This window comes from Gastrolobium bilobum, unplaced genomic scaffold, assembly GCF_033153095.1.
Source record: "Gastrolobium bilobum isolate Gb01-03AN ecotype WA unplaced genomic scaffold, APGP_CSIRO_Gbil_v1 utg2108, whole genome shotgun sequence".
NCBI classification, from domain to species: domain Eukaryota; kingdom Viridiplantae; phylum Streptophyta; class Magnoliopsida; order Fabales; family Fabaceae; genus Gastrolobium; species Gastrolobium bilobum.
Genome location: NW_026896030.1, coordinates 116,049 through 140,255, shown reverse-complemented (window position 1 = coordinate 140,255; position 24,207 = coordinate 116,049). Strand labels below are relative to the sequence as shown.

The 24,207-nt window shown below is 35.8% G+C and overlaps 2 protein-coding genes across 4 annotated transcripts; one reads left to right on the top strand and one right to left on the bottom strand.

Annotated features, from left to right (window-relative positions):
- The first annotated feature begins 1,551 nt into the window (after nucleotides 1–1,551).
- LOC133297374 (uncharacterized) lies at nucleotides 1,552–5,747 on the top strand. Its single transcript, XM_061496498.1, has 3 exons — nucleotides 1,552–1,818; nucleotides 3,927–4,238; nucleotides 5,369–5,747. The coding sequence occupies exons 1-3, from the start codon at nucleotides 1,685–1,687 to the stop codon at nucleotides 5,436–5,438; spliced, it is 516 nt and encodes a 171-aa protein (XP_061352482.1). The 5' UTR covers nucleotides 1,552–1,684; the 3' UTR covers nucleotides 5,439–5,747.
- Nucleotides 5,748–15,587: 9,840 nt separating this feature from the next.
- Nucleotides 15,588–21,157, bottom strand: LOC133297367 (zinc finger CCCH domain-containing protein 53-like). Of its 3 annotated transcripts, none has more exons than XM_061496491.1 (10): nucleotides 20,683–21,157; nucleotides 19,081–20,331; nucleotides 18,824–19,003; nucleotides 18,537–18,716; nucleotides 18,345–18,436; nucleotides 18,021–18,269; nucleotides 17,739–17,898; nucleotides 17,336–17,548; nucleotides 17,134–17,219; nucleotides 15,588–16,986 (listed from the first exon to the last, which is right to left on the bottom strand). In XM_061496491.1, the coding sequence occupies exons 2-9, from the start codon at nucleotides 20,094–20,096 to the stop codon at nucleotides 17,156–17,158; spliced, it is 2,154 nt and encodes a 717-aa protein (XP_061352475.1). In that variant the 5' UTR covers nucleotides 20,097–20,331; nucleotides 20,683–21,157; the 3' UTR covers nucleotides 15,588–16,986; nucleotides 17,134–17,155. The 3 variants fall into 3 exon arrangements, with proteins under 3 accessions (XP_061352475.1, XP_061352473.1, XP_061352474.1); XM_061496489.1 differs by having other exon boundaries at nucleotides 15,589–16,986; nucleotides 18,531–18,716; XM_061496490.1 differs by lacking the exon at nucleotides 15,588–16,986 and having other exon boundaries at nucleotides 17,133–17,219; nucleotides 18,531–18,716.
- Between the last annotated feature and the right edge of the window lie 3,050 nt (nucleotides 21,158–24,207).

The window sequence follows — 24,207 nt, the reverse complement described above, 5'->3', positions numbered from 1 at the left end:
TAATTTTTTATTAAAAAAGCAATAAATTATTTTTGTTGCCTACAACTTTGTGTCATTTTTAATGAAACTACGTCGTTTTGGTGTGTTTTGTCATTTTGTTTTTTTATAAAATTAGGAAGAAAAAGAAAATTGAGGAAAGAGAATGTAAAAACACAACAAAACGACTTAGTTTCATTAAAAATGACAAACATTAAAAAAAATCCATTTCTTTGTTATTTTTTTTATTGACTCTTGTAATTTTGAATGTTAGTTAAAAATTCATACGATTTTTAAAATTTTATAAATCCATATTGTCCTTTCAAATCTTATAAATTCTATTAAAATTCAATCTTATGAAATCTTGATTGTAAAAAAAGTCTTTTAAAAAAAGTTTTAAAGTCCCTCCAATTCTAAAATGTCTTTTAAAATCTGTAAGATTTTTTATCTCAAAAAAAATCTTTTAAAATCCTAATCCAGTACACCCCCTAAGATTTATTTTTCCTATTATATATTATAGGGGATTGTTTTTCTCGTTTAACATGAGAGAAAAACAATCTCCTACACACAAATGGAAGATAGAGGAGAGAAAATAAGGGAGAGAGAGAAAATTTAAAATGGGTCCCACATCCAATTCGTATGTAATGCATGAGATAATTATTTTCCTATATTATATTTTCATAAATTTTGGTTTTCTTATTTTTTAAAACAGGATAATAGGCTAAATCATGTATTTATTTTTTGTAAATAAGTCAGGTCACAAAACAGGCTTAATCAAACTGATACATTTAAACACAGGTTTATCTTTTTAAGACCAAAACTCGGCTGAGCTTGTTAATACCCCTACTTCTCATGTAACACGAGAAGAAAAATTTTCTAAAAATTTCTCCGACACACCTTTCGATTACCGTGTTGACATGAGTCTCACATATAATTTTTTTCTAATATATGGCATAAGAAGACTAATATTATATAATATAATAAGGGAAAAGTTTTTGTCATTTTAAATGACATCAACTTATGTCATTTTAAGAGAGAGATAGACACATAATTTTATTTTTATTTAAAATTTAAATTAAAAAAAATCACTCACTTTCTCTCTCCCATGATTTTCATTTCATGTGTCTATCTCTGTTCTAAAATGACATAACTTATGTCATTTAAAATGACAAACATCAAACCCATATAAGAAAGAGTTTTATTAATGTTATGTTATATAACTTAAGTTTTGTTTCCAACAACACACATAACAAAAAGGTGAGAGAAAGTGAAATAACGAAAGAGTAAAAAAAATATGTGGATCCCACCTCTTTAATGTGTGTGTAGAAAAATGAAATTGTGTTATGTTACATGATAAACATAAAAGTGTTTGTCATTTTAAATGACATAATGTTATGTCATTTTAAGAGAGAGACACACATAATTTTTTTTATTTAAATTTTAAATTAAAAAAATCACTCACTATCTCTCTCCCATGATTTCCGTCATTTAAAATGACAAACAAACACAAAACCCTATAAGAAATATAAAATTGTTTTTCTAAGAACGTGTAATTTTATCTAAAAATTAAAAACATAAAAAAAAAAAAAATAGCGCTTTCCACGCACGGGGTGACCGAATCCAAGGAACTCACGCCTAGACGCAGAAGAAACCCAGAAACGCCGTCGACGGCAGTGAAGACGGAGAGAAACAAAATCACCAACGAGAAATGTCGCTAGTCGATTACGCTTCCTCTTCGGACGACGACGTTCCGGAACCCAGTGAAGAAGGTCGCAAGAAAGAGGACGAACCCCAACTTTCCCAACGCGATTCACCGCCACCGCAACCTCCTCCTCGGACCCAGTAAGTCCCGTTCTCTTTGCTTCTTGTATCAGAAATTCGCTTGTTCTGAAAGTGCTTGTAAATGGGTTGCTTTTGTTTTGTGTTTTTTTCCCCTCCTTTTTTTTTTTTTTTTTTTTTTTTCAGTTCAGCATTTGATTGATGGGTTAATAGCCCTTTTATTCCCTTTGAGATGTAGTGATAACTTTTCTGTATTTATTCACACTGATGAATAGAATACTAGTTGTTAGTAGTGTTAGGGCGTTAATTACTTCTTGTGTTGAGTTTTCACTTTATACAATGGGCACTGATACAAAATTAGAGTCTATGATCATCCATTCCCCCATCAGAATAATGGGTGTTACTTGAAAGCTAAACATTGTTGAAAATTACTGTCACAGCCGAGGAGATAATGTTTGGTTTCTTGGACCTGAAAACCAATCCCAAGTCTTATAAGTTCAATGATGGAATATATGGCTGATTGGTTATGGCTTACTTTCTGATTTAATCCAACTTTTAGCAGAAAACAAGGGTGGGTTTGATATTAGCAATTGTTGATACTATAGGGATTTAGGTATTGAAGGAAGAAAAGATAGAATAAAGTGAATGAAATGAAATTGGTATTGATTTAATATGTTATAATGTGATACAAGCACAAAGCACTATTCCTTATTTATACTAATATTATAGGTATTTAGGTGTGGAAGGAAGAAAAGAGAGAATAATGTGAATAATTTGATATTGAAAGCCTGGTGTACAAAGCAAACTTCCCAAGGAATGCGAGAGCCTGGTCTCTCCCTCCAAAATTAACTGACCAACTACCCGAATTCAATTACATTCTCCCCCTCTATCTACCTCTGCCTCTGCAGTTAGAAGGACTAACTAACTCTATCAACTTTAACTAACAAGGCCTAACTAACAGAGGCTGACCCAATTGGCTCTTTGGTCCATCCTTCTATTTTTTTGCTTATACTTTCCTACACATCCTTATTTCTACATATGCTTTTCTAATTAATTGAGTGCCTATTGATAACAATACTTTGGACAATTAAACACACATGAACTTAGTTGCTGGCATTAGAAATCTGCATGTGTTCTCTCTGAAGCAAGGTTGTAAAATATTGTCGGAGAAAGCAATGTTAGGAATATGGGAATATAACGTGTTTTTCTGTTTATTTAGCCCTTTTATTCCTTTGGATATTTACTTTCTAGGTTCTCCTATTCCCACTCCCTTGAAATGAAGTATAGATTTTGCTTTTGCTTTGTACTGGAAATTGTAATATATTGGACATCTTTTTTGAGTTACTGGCTTTTCCTGAAAATCTGGAGCATTGCTTGCTGAATCATTGTGCAATTTTCATAGAAAGAAGTGGGAGAAGGCAGCTTTATAGCAGTTTATTTTGTAAAGAAGCCTTTGTTGTGTACCTGGTTGGAGTTTAAATTTTCTTGGAAGCTCTCTTATGCTGTTCTTCTATGGTTTCTTCAAGGGTCTGTCTTAGATGGATATTCATCAGAGAGACAGCAGAGCCTTTTTCTGTTCATATATTTTAATTTATTTTGTTTTACTTTTCATTCTCTTGCTCTGATGTTGTATGATGATTTCTTTTGCGAAAGTTACAAAAAAATGGGAAATTTTAAATTTAGAAATAGGAACATATAAACACTCAATTGGTAATTAAGTCATTAAGTGGATGATTATTAACCTCTTCTTAAAATCCTTAATCAGTGGATTGGTTAATTGTTCCTAAACTGGAAATGTTTTTCCAAGAATTCTTATTTTTTAGTTTCTTTTTCTTAGTTCTTATCCGTGTATCTCATCCAGATAAGATTTAATTCTCTTATGAAAAAAAAATATAATGAAATGAATACTCTTTTTATAATTTGTATGTATTATGCATGTTAACCATAAAGGGTCATCATATTGCATTTGTGAGCCAGATCCCATAAAAACTCTGTTTTACCCTGAAAAAGACAAAATAAAGAAAGGACCCAGGGATAAAGACATATATATATATGTGTGTGTGTTTATACTTTATACAAATTCTCAACTCAACATAAACTACAGTAACATTTCACCTTTTTTGATTAGCATTGTTCTCTGGTCTTGATATTTATGCACTTTCAACTTGTAGGACTAAATCTGGATATTCATCTGACCAGCAGCCTGAAAATAAACCACATTCATCTCTACCTTCAGTGGAAAAACTTCCTGATGCTTCACTTCTTTTGAATTCACCCACCGTCTTATCTAATCTGGCGAGTGCTAGTGACCACTCCTCCCGAGTTGCTGCAGCTGTAGCTGAAAATGCTTCACGTAAGAGAGACTCTAATGGAATGGCCTCCTCTGCTGTTCGTAGTAAAGTTCCTAGAGGAAACTTGCCTCGTTCAAGGAATGTCCCAGAAACTGCTGGTGTTATGCTAGTTCCACCTCAGATCAGTGGAAGGTTGGTAGTTTGACGTGTTGACAGATAGCTATCTCCTTATTGATTTTTTTTTGTGCATTTGTTGCTAGCTATTTTTTAAAGTTAATATTCTTTTTTTATTTTTAAAATTTTATCTCAATAATTAGTAGATCCTGATTTGGTGAAGGGTGACATAAGGTGAATTTAGATAGATTTTTTTAACTTAGGTTGAAGTTGAAATGAGCTATGCCCTAATGTCTATTTATAATTTAGATATTGATTTTTGTAAATAACTAGTTCAATCCAAAAGTTTAAGCTATTTGGTGAAGTCCACAATATTAGTTTTATATTATATTTATTTAACACGTCTCCTCACGCAAGAGTCCATTAGTCTTAAAGGGTGGGCAATGCACAGGTCTGTCTATTTGTGCTAAGAAACTCTATAACATTTATTTATTTATTAATAGAATGGGGGCGGTGAGAATCAAAATTATGACCACATGATCACATAGGCTCTGATACCATATAAAGAACCATTTCAACCCAAAAGTTTTAGTTGAAGGCCATAATAATGTTTTTATATTATATTTATTTAACAATTTAATGTTATGCGGGTTTTCCACTTTTCCAAATGTTTAGTATACTTTGTTATTTTCATGTTGTTGGGACTATGAGAAGATTATATGTAGGTCTTTATTGTTTCCATTCCTTGTTGTAGAGTGTTCGGTAGCGTGGGCTGACGTAGGATGAACTAGAGATATTGGATATTTTGCTTCTTTTTATTTTATTTTATTTCTTTATATAGATAAGGGCATTTGATGATGTTCCCTTTTAAAATTCTAAGCTTCCTGAAGAGTCGAAAATTGTCCAGAGTTAAATTAATACCTACGGGCTGCAATCCCAATTCCTCCAGTCAAGCTGCAAATTTTTCTGCAATTGCTTGATGTTCCAGAAGCATCTGACATCTAGGGATAATAATTTAGTGCATTGCCATACACTTTCCCAAGTCCTAATATTTTCTTTTACTGTTTTATTTTAGGCGATACTAAAGCATATTATATACCATTTTGTCTGTTTAAGTTTTCCATATTCTCATCGCTGATATGTCTGTTTGTGTTTTCATTTTGAAAAATATATGGATATTGATGGATTTCTGATTCTGTATTTTTCAGGAAAAATGTTGTTACGGAAGACATAAGCAAGCTATTTGTCAAAAAACAAAACGAACATTCATCTAGTTAGAAGTTTGCATATTGAAATCAATGAAGATGGGTGAGAAACTAAAACGTAAAAATGTGGCATTTGCCCCCTTGAAAGTGCTTCCTTTTGTAGAATTGGTATTATGAACAGCCTTGTAAGTTGTAAAATTGTTTATATCCTTAGGTTTGTACTGCTGTGTAGTTTATTATATTACATTGTTAACTTCTAACTTTAGCCGAGTAAAAGAAAAAGAGGCAGAAACCCTTTCGGGGTGATTTGCTTCTCTACCTATTTTTGGATTTGCATGTATGATTAAGGATTATTGAGAACTGTGTACTATATTTTGAAATCTTGGCTTAAAAATATTTTCAGTATTTCCAAATTTTAATTGTTTTTTATTTTAAACCACTACTGCTATTATTATTATTATTTGGGAGTGGGAGTGGGAGTGGGAGTGGGAGCGGTGTTAGTTAAAGGTGCCTAAAACTTTGGAGCTAGTCTTACTTTTCGAAGGGTTAAGGCAGGAAAGATTGCAAAGAGACTTGAATAAATTCCATTAGAACATGTGAAGTTATTTTTCTTTCGATTGTTTTTCATTTCCTTTTGTGAACAGTGTAATTGATATTTTATTTCAGATATTTGTTATTTTGAAATTGAACATGACCCAATGGACATATATGTGAAAGCATGTTACTCCAGCTGTAGTGGATCAAATTATTTCATTCTTGGTTAGCCTTTGACCTCTTGAGTGACAATGATACGGTGGCGTTAAGAGTTTACTCTAGAAAGCGTACTAGGAGAACTACACTTGGGAATGTTGCTGAAGTAGGACAGCATATTCTAGAAGAGGTTTTGGAGGGAATTTTTTTCTATACATCATATGTACCCACTTGGGTACATCTTTTTTCTAAAAAAAGTAAATTTTTTTTCCATTTAAACCCACACTTTCATTTATATTCCATCCCTATCTCAACTTTTTTGCCTTTTTGGGACCGATGCATGGTGCATCGGTAGCACCAAATGTTTGCTCGTTTTGGAGAGCAATTCTGTTGGAGCTGTAAGAAGTGAGAAAGGAGGGAATAATGATGTGGCACGAGGTTAAGGAGGTTATAGGAGCTAGGTACCAGTGCAATGGGCATTCATACTGGACATGGGACTTGGACTTGGGAGAGATCAACACCTCTCTAATGTGTTGAGCCTGTTTTTTCTTTTTTTTTAGTATAATCATAGTGATAGTGGAGACCTAAATTGTAAAAGAGTTAATTGTTCTGCTGATAATTTTCTTTTCTGTAATTTGTCATTTCCAGTTGTTATAATATACAGAAAATCCAGAAAGTCTTCTTTCTGGGTCAAAAATTCCCTGTTCTTCTTTCTGTTATTGTTGTTTTGCTGATCCAGATGTATCAATTGGTATCAGAGCACTCTGATCCAAGGGTGTTTTGAATGGTTGTGACCCGCAATATGGATGCTAGATTCGAAGGAATTGATGAGCGCTTCCGTAGGAATGAGGAGCTAACAGAAGACACTTCTGTAGGACAAAACAGAGACTAATGGAGATCGTGCAACTTATTCAGGATCGTCGTAACAGATAGACCTCCAAGTCGAGAGAGGAATCGACGGCGGGGACGTTCGCGTAGGGGAAGACCAGAGTTCGTGGATTCTGGGTAGGGAAGTATGAAGGTGGAACGAGGAGTAGTTTGGCGTTCCCATCGCCTGGAGATGCCTTGATTTCATAGTGAGGATGTATATTTGTGGCTCACCAAGGTAGAGAGGTAGTTTATGGTGAATCGTTTTTCGGACAGGGACAAGATCAATGTAGTCATGGTGGTATTGGATGCTTCAGCCTTTAATTGGTTCCAGGTTAGGGAAATGAGCAACCTTAACGCCACTTGGGCTGATTTCAGGGCTAAAACCTTGGAGAGGTTTACGACGGAAGCCATACGAAGTCCTTACCAAGCTTTAATAAGTTTAAGACAAATGGGTAGTGTTGTTGCGTTTCGAGCAGAGTTTGAACGAATAATCAGCCCGTTACATTACGCTGATGATCATATGTTGAGAGAGATTTGGCTATATGGTCTTAATGAAGGGTTAAGAACAGAGTTGTTGCAGAAGAACTTGATGAGTTTAGGGGAGTTGATGATCGAGACGACTCTCTTGGAGAAACGGAACCAAGCTTGGGCCAATGATGGTTTTGGGTTGGTAACTAATTCTAAGTGGAATGGGCCCAATCGAGGTGTGTAGCCCAGTCGTATTGGGAAATTCTCTGTTAATACCAAGCACGTGAGTCACTTAAGCTCAAGTGGCAGTGGAGGGGACACGCGAGCCAATTAGGCTGCAGCGGGGGGTGACACGCAGACAACCACTAATACATGTGGAATTGGTGTGGCTTCATCTTCCAAACCTATCGAAGGAGCTGGAACCAGTAGTTCTAGGGTTGATGGGTGTCGATTGACACAAACCGAGCTTCAAGATCGAATGCGAAGAGGGGTGTATTTCAAATGTGAAGAGAAATAGGACCCTACTTATCGTTGCAAAGTCCCGCAACTCCATCTGTTTCTGGTCAATGAAGAAGGCGTTGGGAGCGACGAGGTCCAGGAAGTTTGCGTGACGAAGGAAGAACCAAAGGAAGAAGCGAAAATTCTATAACTTTCGAGGTACAGCTTATAGGGCGAACGATTGATCATGATGGTGGATAATGGAGCTTCTCACAACTTTGTGGCCAAGACAATAGCTGATCGTTTAAGGCTCGCTGTTGAAGACACTCCCAAGTACAAGGTGGAGTGGGAGATGGGTATAAGGTCGAGTGTCATGGCGCTTGCAAAAATCTTGACCTTGATGTGCAAGGGGAAAAATCGCGACAAGATTTGTTCCTTTTCGAATTGGGGGGAGATGAAGTCATATTGGGGTTGGATTGGTTAAAGAGCTTGGGAGAAATGAAGGTGGATTTCAACACACTGATGTTAAAGGTGTGTCGATGGGCAAGAAGTAGTGTTGAAGGGGGACTCGATTCTTTCCAATACCAAAGTGATGGCTTCTCTTCGTTCTACTGTCAAGGCTCTATCTGCAGAGGGGCAGGGATTTGTGGTTGATCAACACTGGATTACAATGTCAGAATTAGCCCCTGAGGAGTTGTGGCTAGAAATACAAGGGTTATTGCAGGAGTTCGATGACATCTTTCAAGAGCCCTAGGGGCTTCCACCGAAGAGAAGGCAAGACCACGCCATTACCCTCAAGGCAGGCAGTGAGAAACCCAACATGAGACCATACAGGTACCCCTATTATCATAAATCTATAATTGAAAAGCTGGTGTCTGAATTGCTTAATTCGGGGCTGATTAGACCGAATGTGGGTCCTTATTCTAGTCCTATAATCTTGGTGAGGAAGAAAGATGGGAGCTGGAGAGCATGTGTGGATTGTAGGACATTGAATAAGATTGCAGTACCTTACTATTGAAAAAGGTTTTCAGTATATCGATATTGAAATAATTACATGAGGAATGAGGAGTATTTATACAAGAAAAAATAGCTAAGCATGACTCAGCTATGACTCACCAAACCAAACCTAATCACAATCATAAGAATGACTCAGCTATGACTCACTGAACCTAATCACAATTAATTCTAATTAATTACAATTAATCATAACTAATAGGAAATAAAAAACAATAAATCCTAATTAATCTTAATTATTCCTAATAAATAAAAACGGAAAAATATTTGAATTTCAATTCTGATTTTCTACACTCCCCCTCAAGTTGGGAGGTAAATGTTGATCATTCCCAACTTGCCAATCAAGTCTTCAAAGGCTGGCCGGTGTAGGCCCTTAGTGAGAATATCTGCAATCTGCTCTTTGGTAGGAATATACACCATACATACACTTCCATCATCTATTTTTTCTTTGATAAAGTGGCGATCAACCTCCACATGTTTTGTTCTGTCATGGTGAACTGGATTTTGAGCAATACTGACAGCAGCCTTATTATCACAATACACTCTGACAGGTGGGGAAAAAGAGATCTTCAATTCCTCAAGGAGTCTTCTTAACCAAATTCCTTCACAAATACCATGGGCTAGAGCCCGAAATTCTGCTTCTGCACTGCTCCGGGCAACAACTGTTTGTTTCTTACTTCTCCAGGTCATAAGATTTTCCCAAATATAGGTGCAATATCCTGAAGTGGATCTTCGGTCCAATGCAGAGCCAACCCAATCTGCATCTGTATATATTTCAATCATCCTCTTGTGTCCCCTTTTAAAGAACAATCCTCGACCAGGGGTGTTTTTGAGGTACTTCAGAATTCTATAAACTGCACTCAGGTGTTTTTCCTTAGGAGAATGCATGAATTGACTAACCATGCTAACTGCAAATGCAATATCAGGCCGAGTGTGAGATAAGTAGATCAACTTCCCCACCAATCTCTGATACTGCTCTTTGTCAACTTCTTTCCCATCTTCGATTCCCAATTTAATATTGGGTTCAACTGGAGTCTCTGCTGGCTTGCACCCAAGCATTCCTGTTTCTTGTAACAGGTCTAGAATATATTTCTTCTGAGTTAAAGAAATTCCTGCCTTACTTCGAGCAACTTCCATGCCTAGGAAATATTTGAGAGATCCAAGATCCTTCAGTTCAAACTGATTAGCTAAACATTTCTTCAAAGAGCTTATCTCCTCACAATCATTACCTGTGACAATTATGTCATCAACATAAACAATGAGAATAACAATTTTACCACCATTAGAGTGTTTTAAAAATAAAGTGTGATCAGTCTGAGCTTGGAGGAATCCTCTTCCCTTAACAGCTTGAGTAAACTTCTCAAACCACTCTCTAGGAGATTGTTTAAGACCATAGAGAGACTTTTTCAACTTGCATACTGAATCGTCTCCTTTTTCAAAACCAGGTGGTGGATCCATATAAACTTCTTCATGTAGATCACCATTCAAGAAAGCATTCTTTACATCTAATTGTTGCAAGGGCCAACCAAGATTTGCAGCAAGTGATAAAAGAACTCGGATAGTATCCTGCTGTCGACGCCACAACAAAACATCATTACAATCATCAGACAAACATACCGAGTGGTTCACAAAAAATTTTCCTTCACAAGAATCTTTTTCTAAATAATAAAGTCTTTTTTCCTCTCTAGCACTGCCAATCATCAGCCCCGAGTCCTGTTCTTGGAAAACACAAGCATTGACAGAAAACTTGGCAACACAATGTAACTCAGACGTAAGTTTGCTGATAGAGATAAGGTTACAAGTAAGAGAGGGAACATGAAGGACTGAGTTCAAAGTAATGTGTTCAGAAAGTTTAATGGATCCTTTTCCAGCAATAGTAGAGAAGCTGCCATCTGCTATTCTTATTCGTGATTGTTGATAGTAAGGGGTATAAGAACAAAATAAGGTTGCATTACCTGTCATATGATCTGAAGCCCCTGAATCAAGAATCCATCGACTACTATTATCAACATGGAACGCTATACCTTGTTGAGCAACATTGCTGTATGGAAATTTACTTTCAATCAACATGGCTGCGTGTGGTAACGCGTAGGACGGACGCTCCGTCCTTGCTCTAGCGCGTGGCTCAGCAGAATCCGATGGTCCTTCTTGAAACTTGTAGATCGGCTCCTTCTGTTTCGAATGGCGCGGATCTTGGTCGGAAATGTCGCCGGAAAATTTTTTCGACGGCTGCTGACGGTGGCTGACGGCAGTGGAAAGCTGGGATTTTGCCTTCTACAGTGATTGGTAGCCTTACTTTGCTCTTGGGACTTTGTAGGAAGGGAAAATAACCTTAATAATGGTTGGAGGTTGAGTTTTCCGGCGTTGTGCCGCCGGTTTGAAGGTGGTTGTGGTGGCTGAGTTTTCTCAGGACCAACCTGGCTCTGATACCATATTGAAAAAGGTTTTCAGTATATCGATATTGAAATAATTACATGAGGAATGAGGAGTATTTATACAAGAAAAAATAGCTAAGCATGACTCAGCTATGACTCACCAAACCAAACCTAATCACAATCATAAGAATGACTCAGCTATGACTCACTAAACCTAATCACAATTAATTCTAATTAATTACAATTAATCCTAACTAATAGGAAATAAAAAACAATAAATCCTAATTAATCTTAATTATTCCTAATAAATAAAAACGGAAAAATATTTGAATTTGAATTCTGATTTTCTACACTTACAGATTTCCTATACCGGTCATTGAGGAGCTTATGGATGAATTGGGGTGGCTCTAATGTGTTCTCCAAGTTGGACCTCAAATCTAGTTATCACTGGATTAGGAAGAGGATATCTCTAAAACAGCCTTCTGGACTCACGAAGGCCATTATGAGTACTTGGTGATGTCTTTTGGGCTCACCAATCAGCCCTCTACTTTAAATTCTCTGATGAACGAGGTTCTAAAACCATTTTTACGTAAATTTGTTTTAGTGTTTTTTAATGACATTTTAATTTATAGTAGCAGCAAGGCAGATCATATGAACCATCTTAGAGCTGTAGTTGAGGTTCTGCGAAGCAACAGCTTGGTGGCTAATCGCAAGAAGTGAAAGTTCACTTTGGAACAAGTGGAATAATTGGGCCACATTATCTCCAATGAGGGAGTTCGTGCAAACCAGAAAAAGGTGGAAGCAATGCTACAATGGTAGGTCCCAAAGAATGTGATTACGGGGTTTTTTAGGACTAATGGGTTACTACTGAAAATTTGTCCAAGACTATAGGAAGATAGCTAAACCTTTGACACAATTATTTAAGAAAGACTGCTTTGTATGGAGTGAACAAGTCCAACTGGCGTTTGATGCGCTTAAATCATCAATGTGTACCCTTCTAGTTCTAGCTCTACTAGACTTCAACAAGCCTTTTACTGTGGTCACAGATGCCTCAGGATGTGGGGTTGGTGTTGTTTTAATGCAGGGAGATCGTCCACACAGTTTCATCAGCCAAGGGTTTTCACCAAGAGCACAAGAGAAGTCCATATATGAAAAAAAGCTTATGACCATTGTGTTTGCATTCCAGAAATAGCAACCATATTGGGGCATCATTTATCATTAAAACTTATCAAAAAAAGCTTGAAATTTCTGACAGAGCAACGTTTTTTAGGTGAAGAGCAACAACAATGGGTTACCAAACTCTTAGGATACGATTTCGAGATCTAATATCAACCTGGGAGAGAGAATGTGTTGGCTGATGCCCTCTCTGGCAATCTGCAATTTTCTACTCTAACTTGCGTGGATGCAGTTGGTTGTAGGGATTTAGAGGCTAATGATAAGTTACATGCTATTATTCTTGCGTGCCATGCTTGCTGATGATTGGGAGTTACAAGTAGAACCGGAAGCTGTCCTTGATTGGAGAAAGACTTCTCTGGGTCGGACTGAGGTCTTAATTAAGTGGCTGCACCTACTGTCATCTGACTTATGTGATCGAGTAAGAGGATCTTAGCCACTTTATGCTGTTGTAGGATGAGCAAACCTTACTTATGAGATTTTGCTATGTGAGGGAAGGTCCCTGACTTAAGATAGTTGTAGGATGGGAAAACCTTAGCTATGAGATGTTGTAATAAATTATTTGCTTCATATGAATCGTGTTATATTATTACTATGTAACATTCATATGAGAGTTCTTTCATGTTTTACTGTTTTAACTTTGGAATTTTAAACCACAAGAATGCAGTACAGCCAAAAATAATATATCATTAGCAGTCCACCAAAAAGTATATATATAATGAGCAATGATCTGCTTGTTACTTCAATAGGACAAAAGTAAATCATACACTTTTGACCCTTCTCTGAAATAATAATTGTAAGAAGAGACTTGTATAAAGTGCTATAAAAAAGACAGCGATGTACGTCCAAGTATAATTTGTAAATTATATTTTTAATCTGTTTTATTTTGAAAAATTACTATGATTACCAATCCACATATTCTGACATTTAAAAATCTAATATTACCGAAGAAAACATGCTAATATATGTTAACAAGAATTCAATAGCTCAATTCATTGAAAATTAATACATTACTTAATAATTCATACTTATCAAAAAAATTGAGTTACATACAACTTTTTGCTTTGAATTTTAAAGCTGAAAAAATACTCTTAATACCCGCCAAATTTTCAAACTTAAAATCCATTTTTATTTTATTTTTTAAAAAAGTAATATGATTAGTCTACCCCAACAAAAATATCTTTGTTTGAGCCCCAATTTTCTAAAGGAAAAATGTATCTAATGTTGCTTTAGACAAATTTATCTAATGTTTACCGAAATGACGTTATTTCGGAGTTGAAAAATTTAAAAATTAGAATGGTAAAGACTATTATAACAAATAAATTAAGATTATAAATATATCAGAATTTCCACCTCAAAACGATGTCATTTCGTCTAAAATAACTTTAGAAAAAATAACTCATTTTCTAATTATTAAATATCCCCTTTAAACATTTTTCCATGACATGATAAGTCACCGGCCGTTTCTCATAATCTCACTAACCTTTCTCAAAAAAATCTAGTGAGTCCAAACCTAAGGACTTTTGTTCAAGAGAAACATTCCCCATTTCCACAATCATGGAGCGCCTGATTTGTTTGAAAAGTTTTACCAAAAGCAACACAAGCACATTTTTTAAACAATGATTTTTGTGAAAACAGGGATAGCAACCACAAACACTGCACTTGGAAGAGCTTTAAGAGACTACCCATCTATTTCACCTCTGATTATGTTTCTAGAATCCTCAGCCACTACAAACTACTTGACACATGCCCCATAAAAGACCAAAAACTTTACAAGTGACTAGCAAACAAAATTGCACCAAACTAGGAACGAGATTATCTCTTTTGATGTACAAAATATTGCTCATGAATTTCCAAGAAACCAAATAGGGTATCATATAAAGGATAGTCCATCGATTCACCGGTCACCACCACTGTTGAAACAGTCTATGGTCTATTTTATCAGATTTTATTTTATTTCCAAATATTTTATCTAATTAATATCATGAAATATACGTGAAAAAGGTGCACATTCAAATCTTACATGAAAATGCATGCACACTAGGGATGTGTATGAGTCGAACTGAATCGATTTTTTTAAAAAACCGAACTGAATTGGTTTAAATGGTTCGGTTCGATTCAAAAATGATTCGGTTCGAAAGTGGTTCGGTTCGGTTTGAAACCGGTTCGGGTCGATCCTATTTTGAAAAAAAAAAAAAAAATAATTTAAAAAATAAAGTTATACAAATCAATTTAGTTCGATTTGAAAATGGTTCGGTTCGATTCAAAATTGTTCAGTTCTTAAACTGATTCTAAAAATCAATTCGGTTCATGAACTGGTTCTTTAAAAACCGATTCGATTCATGAACTAATTTTTAAAAATCAATTATTTTAAAGGCAGTTCGATCAGTTCATGGTTCGATTCAATTTTTTGATTATTTTGTACATCCTTATTGCGCACACTGAAGTGATATGCTATTTGACAACATGCATATATATCAGGCACACATTTACTCATATATCTCCTCCTAAACACAGGTATTCAACCCACTTGTAGCCAAGCTAACTGGCAGATCAGTTCATGGTTCGGTTCAATTTTTTTGATTATTTTGCATATCCCTATTGCACACACTAAAGTGATATGCTATTTGACAACATGCATATATATCAGGCACACATTTACTCATATATCTCCTCCTAAACACAGGTATTCAACCCACTTGTAGTCAAGCTAACTCAAGCTCAATCCAACTATGATACCACTACTAGACGTGTCCAGAAAGAGCCTATAACAAAAAATCATCACCAATGAACTAAAACTACCCCACCATATCAAGTAATATCCAACATCATGTCTCACTTATATAAACTTCACTTAACCCATTACCAACTAATATAAAACTCATCACACTTGAATAATCCAATAGAACACAATAACTATCATGATAATGTAAAAATTTTATGTATTTTTTTTCTTGATTAATGATAATTAAACCATACTTATTTAATACATGTGATGAAAAAGATAAATACAATAATTTCATGACTAAATTATAAAAAATTTCTAACATAAGAGAATTCACTCCCCACTAAATACACATCTTACACCATTATTTTAATAAAATATTTAAATTACAAATAAATACAATAAAAGGTTCCCTTTCACATTAATTGGGTCAAAAGACCATTTCATTTACATCTAACCAACGTGTTAAAGCCAACCACCTTGACGGCTTGATCTTATCCACTAAGAGCCAGTTGTTGTTTCAACAACGCTTTTGTCACACAATTCAAATTTTATCACAAATTTCAAAACCCAATATTTTTGCGTAACAACTAGGTAGAAGTTAAAATAAATAAATAGCTTTGGAAACGGTAAAAAATAATAATAAATGCACAGTATCTCAGAGGACTGTGTCACATTTTATTATGTCACACATTCACAGGCCACACACAGACCCCAAAAGATTCCAGTAACCGTGCACTTTTGTCATACGTGTGGGCATCTACATCTACTTTTTAAGTAGATTTATGTATGTCCTTTCCTGTCAGTAAGAGAAAGTAAAAGCTACTATGGAATAAATATATACATAATATATATAATCAAGAGAAAGAAAGTAGGCATCACTCACATGGGTGGGTTTTGGTGGGTGAGACCCACACATAACCTGGCATTATATAAATGAAAGAGGCCCACTTGCAGTGTCAGCAACCCCATGTGATGGTGGTGTCTGCCCTGTGGACCTCTCTTATTTCCCCCCTCCAATAATGGCAAAACAAATAAAGACGATGACCCCACCTTACCAATTTACAAATTGAAAGGGCAAAATAATTGCAAGAACAAAGACAAATTCTCCTTCAAAATTAAAAAAAAAAAAAAAAAGCACAGGATAAGAGAAAATGACCAATTAGCCTTGAAATCACTTTTGCTTTCTGCTTTTTCTTTCTAAAATCTCTCTCTCTTTTCTGTCTGGTAACATAATCTAGTAGGGGTTGAGAACTGTGTATATAACAACTAAGCATGAGTAAGAAACATTACTGCCAACACAAAATAGAGCTAGAAAATCTTCTTTTTTCAACTTTAACCCACCAACTAAGACTAATAATTAGACATTTCCCATCTTCACTCCTGGCCCTTCAAGTTCAAAATACTTTTTATCATATTTGAATCAGCCTTGTAGTTATACAACTCTGCTTTAACCACTTCTTCCTTTGCATGCTTTTCTCTAGGGTGTGCTTCAGCTGTACAGAGACTTGAGAATTATCCCTCATAGAAACTAACAGAACACTAGAAAACATAAAACACAGGTAAAGGAAGAGAAGGGGAAGATATTACAGTGACAGATGTTGTTCCTAATACACATTGATATTATGCTTCTTTTTTTTTAACCTGTGATTCAACTCACTACAGAAAGAGAAGTGAAAATGGTACAATAATGATAACAAAATAAAAGGGAATGCATGTCCCACTTCCTTTACTAAACTGCTTTTTAAGTATGCATTTTGTATGGTAGTAAGTAGTATAGTATTGATGATTGATGGTGATGGCCGCTATGGTGATGATTCTCTATAGATTTGTTTGATTTCCAGGATCATTAGGTCATGCTTTTCTTCCTGTAAATATTGAACAAAGAAAAAACAAAAATAGTAAAAAGACCAAATAGACTTCTTAGTTTAATAAACAAAAAGCAACAACTGTTATGCACGTTGAAGACATGCAGCACAGCTCCTCATAAACTGAAAGATTTGAGAGTAACTTACCTGAATCTAGGAAAACTAAACTCTAAATGCCAATAGGTCCACCAGTGCCAGCAAGCATCCCAATGGTTCCATGGCCAGAAGAGAACCTAAGTTAAAATCCATATAATCAGAAATCAAATATTTATGGATACTTTGATTTGTGGATACTGAAACTCAAGCCAATTGGGAAGTTAAATATGATGCAAGACTGATTTATTAGTACCTTGGTATTTGGCAATTAAAGGATTTGAAAGACCCCATGTCAAGAGCAGATGCTGCTGGCAGCAATGTGCTAGTGCCAAATTTAGAGTTAGCAGATGCAGCTGAAGCATCTGAATCAATGACCTCATTAGGTCCATTAGAGAATGCAGTCATATAGTCTCCAATAGCTTTTGTGGGGGAAGCAAAAGGGCTATCAGGGAGATTATGTTCCAAGCTGCATTTATGCATAAAACCCATTTAGATACATAACCTTTTAACAGACAATCAATGTCAGGATTAGAAAATCAGGAATAAATGTAGAAAACTTTTAACATGGACTAAAAGAGGAATTAGATGCAAAAAAGGGTGCTTGCTATTCTTGTACCCCTTTTGGTTATTCTCTAAATGAGAAAAAAGTTTTATACCATTCTTGTAAATCACGATCTTCATGACTGGAGCTTTGTTTGCCATTGCCATCACTATTTCCATTCTCTCCATTAACTGCCACTTCATTGTCAACAGAAATGTTGACAGCCTCAACAGGAACTGATGCAGTGCTAGCAGGAGCAGAACCTGAACCACTCTCTGGAGTGGAATCAAACACAGTATAAATCTCAACCAGTTCATTCCAATTGCCAGAAAGCACCAAGTTCAGTTCAATATCAACTGCATTTAAAAATGGTAGAGATATATATGTAGTTATATACCCTCTTGGCTCTCTGAGCTGCTGTGAAAAGAAGAAAGAACAAGATTTTGATTGAAAATATTAGGAGAGTGCATTGGGGAAGGAATTGGACTTCCAGTGGAAAGTGCACGCTGGTGTTGCTTCTTGATGTCAAGAAGTTGCAAACCCATAAACCTTCTACTTTGGAGCTCAAGGGCTTGCTGCAAATCAGCTTGTTCCTCTAACTTCCTCCTCCAAAGCATGTCTTGAGTATTGTAGTACATTCTCCCTCCTAAAAAATTAGAGGCAGATAAGTACACAATCACAAATGAAAAGAAAAAGGAGGGAGGTTAAAGCATTAACTTACCAACTTGGAGATCAAATGGATCTCTACCATCAAGTCCAGTAGGAGTACCACAAGGTGAAAAATCACCCCTATCTACTTGTTGCTGCTGCTTTCTGCAAATGTGAAGAAACATAAGCACAGTTCAAAGCATATTATGTGAAACGATGAATAAGAATAGAGAGTAAAAGAACAAGGAAGTGGAGGTGCCTGTACTTGTCCGGGACTTTGCCCTTCTCTTTGTATGGCTTAACAAGTACTCGAGCATCACAAACAAAATGAGGATTTCCTTTGGATAAAATGAGCTTCACTGTCTCTGGATAAACAAATGTAACAAATCCAAACATACGTTTTTGCTGATATGGGATCCTCACGTCTTGAACAGGCCCATAAATGCTGCAGCATTGTAATAATGAAAAAACAAGTCAACTTTTCAGCACTGCAAAAAATTAGCAAACTACGCAGAATCCAATTCATCACAAAAGCTAGAAGAAAAAACAAACCTGAAGTAGTTTGAAACATCTTCCTCTCTAAAAGTGCTATCTGCTGGGAAGGTCAGGTAGATCTGCCTAGAAGCTGGGTTCACTATTCCAGGACTGTTCAAAGAGAAATCATTTCTCTCTAGCCTGGATCTTCCAAATTTGTGCAAATCCTCATTCATCATTAGAGCTGCAGCAGCGGCTCTGCAATAACATTCGTGATTAGTATTCAACTAACTATGTTGAAACCCAACAACTCAAAAAAGAACAGCACTTCATACCTTTGCACATCACTTTGTTGCTGCTGCATCAGAAAATTCATGCACTTTGGAGAGTATGGAAAAGATGAAGAGGCCATGAGCTGAGAAGCAGCAACCAATCTTTGTTGCTGAGCAGTTTTAGATCTAAGGAGTTCATGGCACTGGTCCATCATATCAATCTTACTAGGAGACCCAACCATTGCAGCAACACCCTCAGCATCTCCAAGGCCTCCTCCATGAAGGAACCTGCAACTTGTGCCATTTTTGCAGTACCCTCTAGCAAAGTAAAGACAAGGCTTCCAACCCAACCCAGAATTCGGGTCTTCAGACCCTAAACAGACATCATTGACAGAGCAACTCCTACGGTGAAGTGACCCTCCCCAACCATATGATGCAAAAAGGGTAGGGTCACCACCACCACCACTAGTAGGACTAGAAGATAAGTCTGAATGAGAGTAAAATAAATCTGAGTTCTTTTGCACAAGGGAAGGTGACCCATCATTGAGAAAAGATAGCTGGTCTTGAAGTTGAAACTCATCTATAGGATCAGACCCACCATTTCCATAGAAAGGTAAAGAAGATGAAGTGTTCATGGAAGTAGTAGAAGACCCAACAACTAAATTGTTGGGGCTCATCAAATCATCAGGGTTTTGAAGTTCAGAAAGAGTGGCCCAAGAAGCTGAAGTAGTAGAGAAAGCAGGGTTCGGGATATTGAGAGCAGAAGGAAGGCTCATGCCACTGTTTATGAGCCTGGAAGCATTGGAATTTTGCCTGGAAATAGGGACTGGGTTGCTTGAAAGGAAAGGGGATGGAGATGAAGGTGTAGAGGGTGTAGGAGAGTTCAAGGGTAATCCTAACTCCTTTCTGGCGTTGAAAATCACTGAGTGAACTAGGGCTTCAGGACCAAATGCTAATCTTATCATTTCTTTCTCACCATGGTCTTGAATCAGAAGTAGACCCATTATTTTAGAAGCATTTTCAGGGTCCAAGTTTTGGATCCTTGAAAACACAATCCTCGTAGCTTCATAACCATCCATGGTTGTAAATATTCTTACTTGGTTCCAGAAAGAAACTAACCAATCCCCAAAGACACAAATTTTTTTCTCCTGTTGGTGAGTTGAGTGTTATCTTTCTCTCTCTTTCTCTTTCACTCCCTATTACAAGTAAAGTTTCTTTCTTCTCAACCACACACACACATACACACAAACACAAGCCCTACCTACCAACCTGAGATGAGTGGTAACACAATATTATGTTTCTTTCTCATATTCCCTGCAACAAAGCCGAAGAAAAAGCATGTTAAAAGAGAAAAGGAGAAGCAAAACAAGAAAGTTAAGTGTCAAAAGGAGTATTCCCGTGTGAAAGATTAAAAGGAGACTAATGGAGGAAACCAGGAGAGAAAAAAGGGTAAAAGAAAAATTGGCAGAGTTGAATAATTTCTCTATAAAGAAGTAATGAGTGAAAAAGTTGCAGAATCAATAAGAGAAGAAACAAACATAAACAAGTAACTCTTATTATTTAAATTTTTTTTTCTCTTTCTCTCTCTCTCTCAAAAAAATCACCCTTTTTTTTTTTCCAAATTGAATTTGAAATCCAGTTCAGAGCAGAAGAATACAGGCTTACCCATGAAAGGGATAATCTTTCTCTTGGTTACTCTCTCAAAAAAAGATTAAATTTTTTTTCCCTCAAACACAATAGTGGTCAACCTCTATACTACAAAAAAGCCAAACCACCGCCTTCTTTATAGCCTGTTAGCATATGCAAGCAGAAGTAGCAGCAGAAGAACCATCAATTGCTTCACTGCTCCTTACTGTGTTTTTATGGGGTTCTGAGCAAGTTTGAACAGTGAAGTTGACACCTTTCTCTCTTTCTCTCTCTCTATCTATATCTATATCTATCTCTCTCAACCCAAGATTTTCTTCTCTCACTTAACACACTTTTATCTATATAGACCCTTAACTCCTTCCCTATAATAAAAACAAGAACCGGGGTAGTGGTAGGAAAGGAACAGCAACAAGTGCAAGTGTTTATGTGTTTATGTGTGTGTGTCTTTGTGTTCCATGGTAAGGGAATTGGTTTGGGTGCTTTGAGTGGATCCAGATCTGTGCTTCAAATAGTGCACGTTCACTTGCCCCTAACCTCTGACACACTCACTATTATTAACTTTCAATTTTTATTTTATTTTTTTATTTTATTTTATTTATTTTTGAGTTTTCTTTCCCGAGCACATTTGTGCATTTGAGCACTTCCCAGTGCTTTTATTAGAGTTTGATACTCACGCTCCAATTGAGTTTCTGATGGAGGGGTAACTTACGATAACATAATCATCCTTGATTGGAGAGTGAACACCACGCTCTGATGTTTTTGCCTTGATTGGGTCATCATGTGTGTTTTTTTAGGAGAGTCAATGCTACTCCAATCACTCTCTTCTTGTCCTTCCTCCTCTCTCTCCCTCACTATGTATTTTACGTTTTTCCTTATGTTTACCTACTTAACAAAAAAGCACACATCATTTGCCATACAAAGTGGATTAATAATGAAAAAAAAGGAGAAAAAAAATATTAGAATAAATAATTATAAAATTATAATTATTAATTTATTTGTATATGATTATAATCTTTTTACATAATCATATCATATTTTTTTAATACGAGAAGATCATTTTTTTGCAATTTGAGTTATTTTTGGGTTATGTCCCACAAGTTGATGCTCTTGATGTCTCTCTCTCCCAATGTTCAATTTATTTTGTTTTTTTTATTTTATAACTCTAATTATTTATTTATTTTTAATATTATTTATCATTCTATCAATTACTCAACTGATTTTATTTGAGTTTGATAGGATTGACGTATGATGCACCGACACTGACATGAGACACGACACGACACGCCGACACGTTAATTCTAAAAATTATCATATTTTGATATATTGGAACACGTTTTAATATTAAATAATATTTTTCGTACTTTGTTAATTTTTCATGATAAATTTTATAACAGAAAAAATTTGTAAATAATTTTTTTATGTTTAGTTAATAAAATAAAATAGGATACCAAAAAATAAATAAATAAATAAAATTTAAACCTAAAAAAACGTGTCAAAACGTTGACCATGTGTTAGAAAAAGTTGACTGTGTGTCAGAAAGTATCGATGTTCGACACGCACTAATTTTAAAAAGTGTGTGTCCGTGCTTGTTAGGAATTGACAATAAAATTCTCCCTATTAATTTTTAAAACAACGACACTCAAATTTGAAGCCGCTGGTTAAACTAAAATAACTTCTTATTAATTAATTCACGTACTTGGTGGTCCTAATTATTTATATAAGATGAATTTAATCCTCTAATATTCATATTTGGCAGGCCAAGAAAGGAATTCCCACAAATATATAAATAAACATAGTAACAAGACTTAACTTTGATCCCTAAAGATTCTCTTCTGAATTCGAATCGTTGCTCACAAATCATTCCTCTTAAGTTCATATTGTTACTTGAATCAATCAAAATTTCTCTTCGCAATTCTTGCCAACACATATGTTATAATTGATTTTGCATGTAATGATAATTTGTAATGTGATTGACCAATTTTTTTATGTTTTGTTTGAACATAAATCCTAAATATTTATTTACAAATTTTGTTATTAAAATTAAATAACTTAAATTTTTCATATGATCATATTAAAATAACATATGAAAAGATTCATTTTGATATTGTTCTTTAAACGGTATAACAACATTACGGAATTATATTAGTTAGAAAGAGGTTGTTAATATACTTTTTGATATCTTTTATTATTGAATAAAATTTTATCTTTATTCTACTAATAGATAGTAAATCAAAATAATTAAATCATGACTCAACATAAAATTTTATATAATGACAAATAAAATATTACTGGTAAATACAAAAGTAATTTGCATGCCTCAGCATAAACTTGTCACTAATTTTGTTTCCCCTCTTTGGCCAATACTAATAAGTAGCGTTAATTAATAAAGGATACGTGCACAAAAAATTTGTGAAAGAATAATCTTCCGTTTACAAAATTAATTGTACTCAAAAGAAGAATAACAAAAGGTACAGAGATTTGTATAGGATTGATACTGGGGTACGGTTGATGCATTGTGTTGCCTCACTTGTCGTTTTTAATGCCCCCACAACAAACAAACAAAATGATGATTGAATCTTTCTCCACCTGCTTTTCAATCTAAATACAAACCCTTTATTAATATCCCATTATACTTTTACATAATGTTTGATTCATATTTGATAAGATAATCTTTTCTTAATTAATAAAAAATGTCATTTGACCATTGTTCCGAATGGTCCAACAATTGGCGGCCCAAGGGTTCAGGCCCAACTTCAGCCTTCTACCACGTCAGCCCTAACAGCTGTCAAGGACATCCCCCCAACCCCCAACGCAACGACTCCCCTTAGGAGAAACACCAAAATGTCCCATCTTGGGACCCTGACCCTCAAAGGCGACCGCCACAGATACCATAAAGGAAAACTGCCTCGTTGTCCCACGCTGACACCGCCAGGCGCAGAGGGTGCAGTACTTCTATCATAGCAGCGTCTGTCACGCCCAACGCTGCCACCCGTGACGAATCCCAAGGAGGGTTGACCCCTCCTCACCAACCCACACCAGGTGCACATCATTTTCCCCTATAAATAGCCCCTTGGGCACACCATGATCTCATCTTATGTATCGTTATTATGCTCATTTATATTAGTCACACAATACACACACCAGGTCTTCATCTTTGTTAGCTTGCTCCATACTTGGAATAATACCTTCTAGCATGGTTTATACTTTTGTTGTGGGTATCATCCATACAGTGACATCATCTCACAAAGGGAACATAGTGGGCTTATAGACCCTAACGGTACATTGACGCCGTCTGTAGGAATCTATAAACTTCTATTCTCATTCTCCTACCAAAGATCCACAAGACGCATTTCACACTCTGATAACTAAACATGGTTGTCACGACAAGAAGAGCAGAACAAACTAGAGCCATTACCCCAGAGGGGCATGTACAAACAGTGCATCCCAGCTCCCCACCGTCCATGCATTCAGCCCCAGCTGAATGAGCAGTTGGCAAGGCTCTTCCCCCGGTGCTGCAGCCTGTTGGTCCACAATTACCAGCAG

What these genes read in the sequence shown, in the direction of transcription:
- LOC133297374 (XM_061496498.1), top strand. Translation starts at nt 1,685, where the DNA reads ATGTCGCTAGTCGATTACGCTTCCTCTTCGGACGACGACGTTCCGGAA. An exon ending in CAACCTCCTCCTCGGACCCA is followed by an intron (nt 1,819 to 3,926) that starts GTAAGTCCCGTT and finishes TTCAACTTGTAG; the next exon opens with GACTAAATCTGGATATTCAT. An exon ending in CCACCTCAGATCAGTGGAAG is followed by an intron (nt 4,239 to 5,368) that starts GTTGGTAGTTTG and finishes TGTATTTTTCAG; the next exon opens with GAAAAATGTTGTTACGGAAG.
- LOC133297367 (XM_061496489.1), bottom strand. Translation starts at nt 20,096, where the DNA reads ATGGATGGTTATGAAGCTACGAGGATTGTGTTTTCAAGGATCCAAAAC. An exon ending in GATGTTTCAAACTACTTCAG is followed by an intron (nt 18,717 to 18,823) that starts GTTTGTTTTTTC and finishes ACAATGCTGCAG; the next exon opens with CATTTATGGGCCTGTTCAAG. An exon ending in TCCATTTGATCTCCAAGTTG is followed by an intron (nt 18,270 to 18,344) that starts GTAAGTTAATGC and finishes CTAATTTTTTAG; the next exon opens with GAGGGAGAATGTACTACAAT.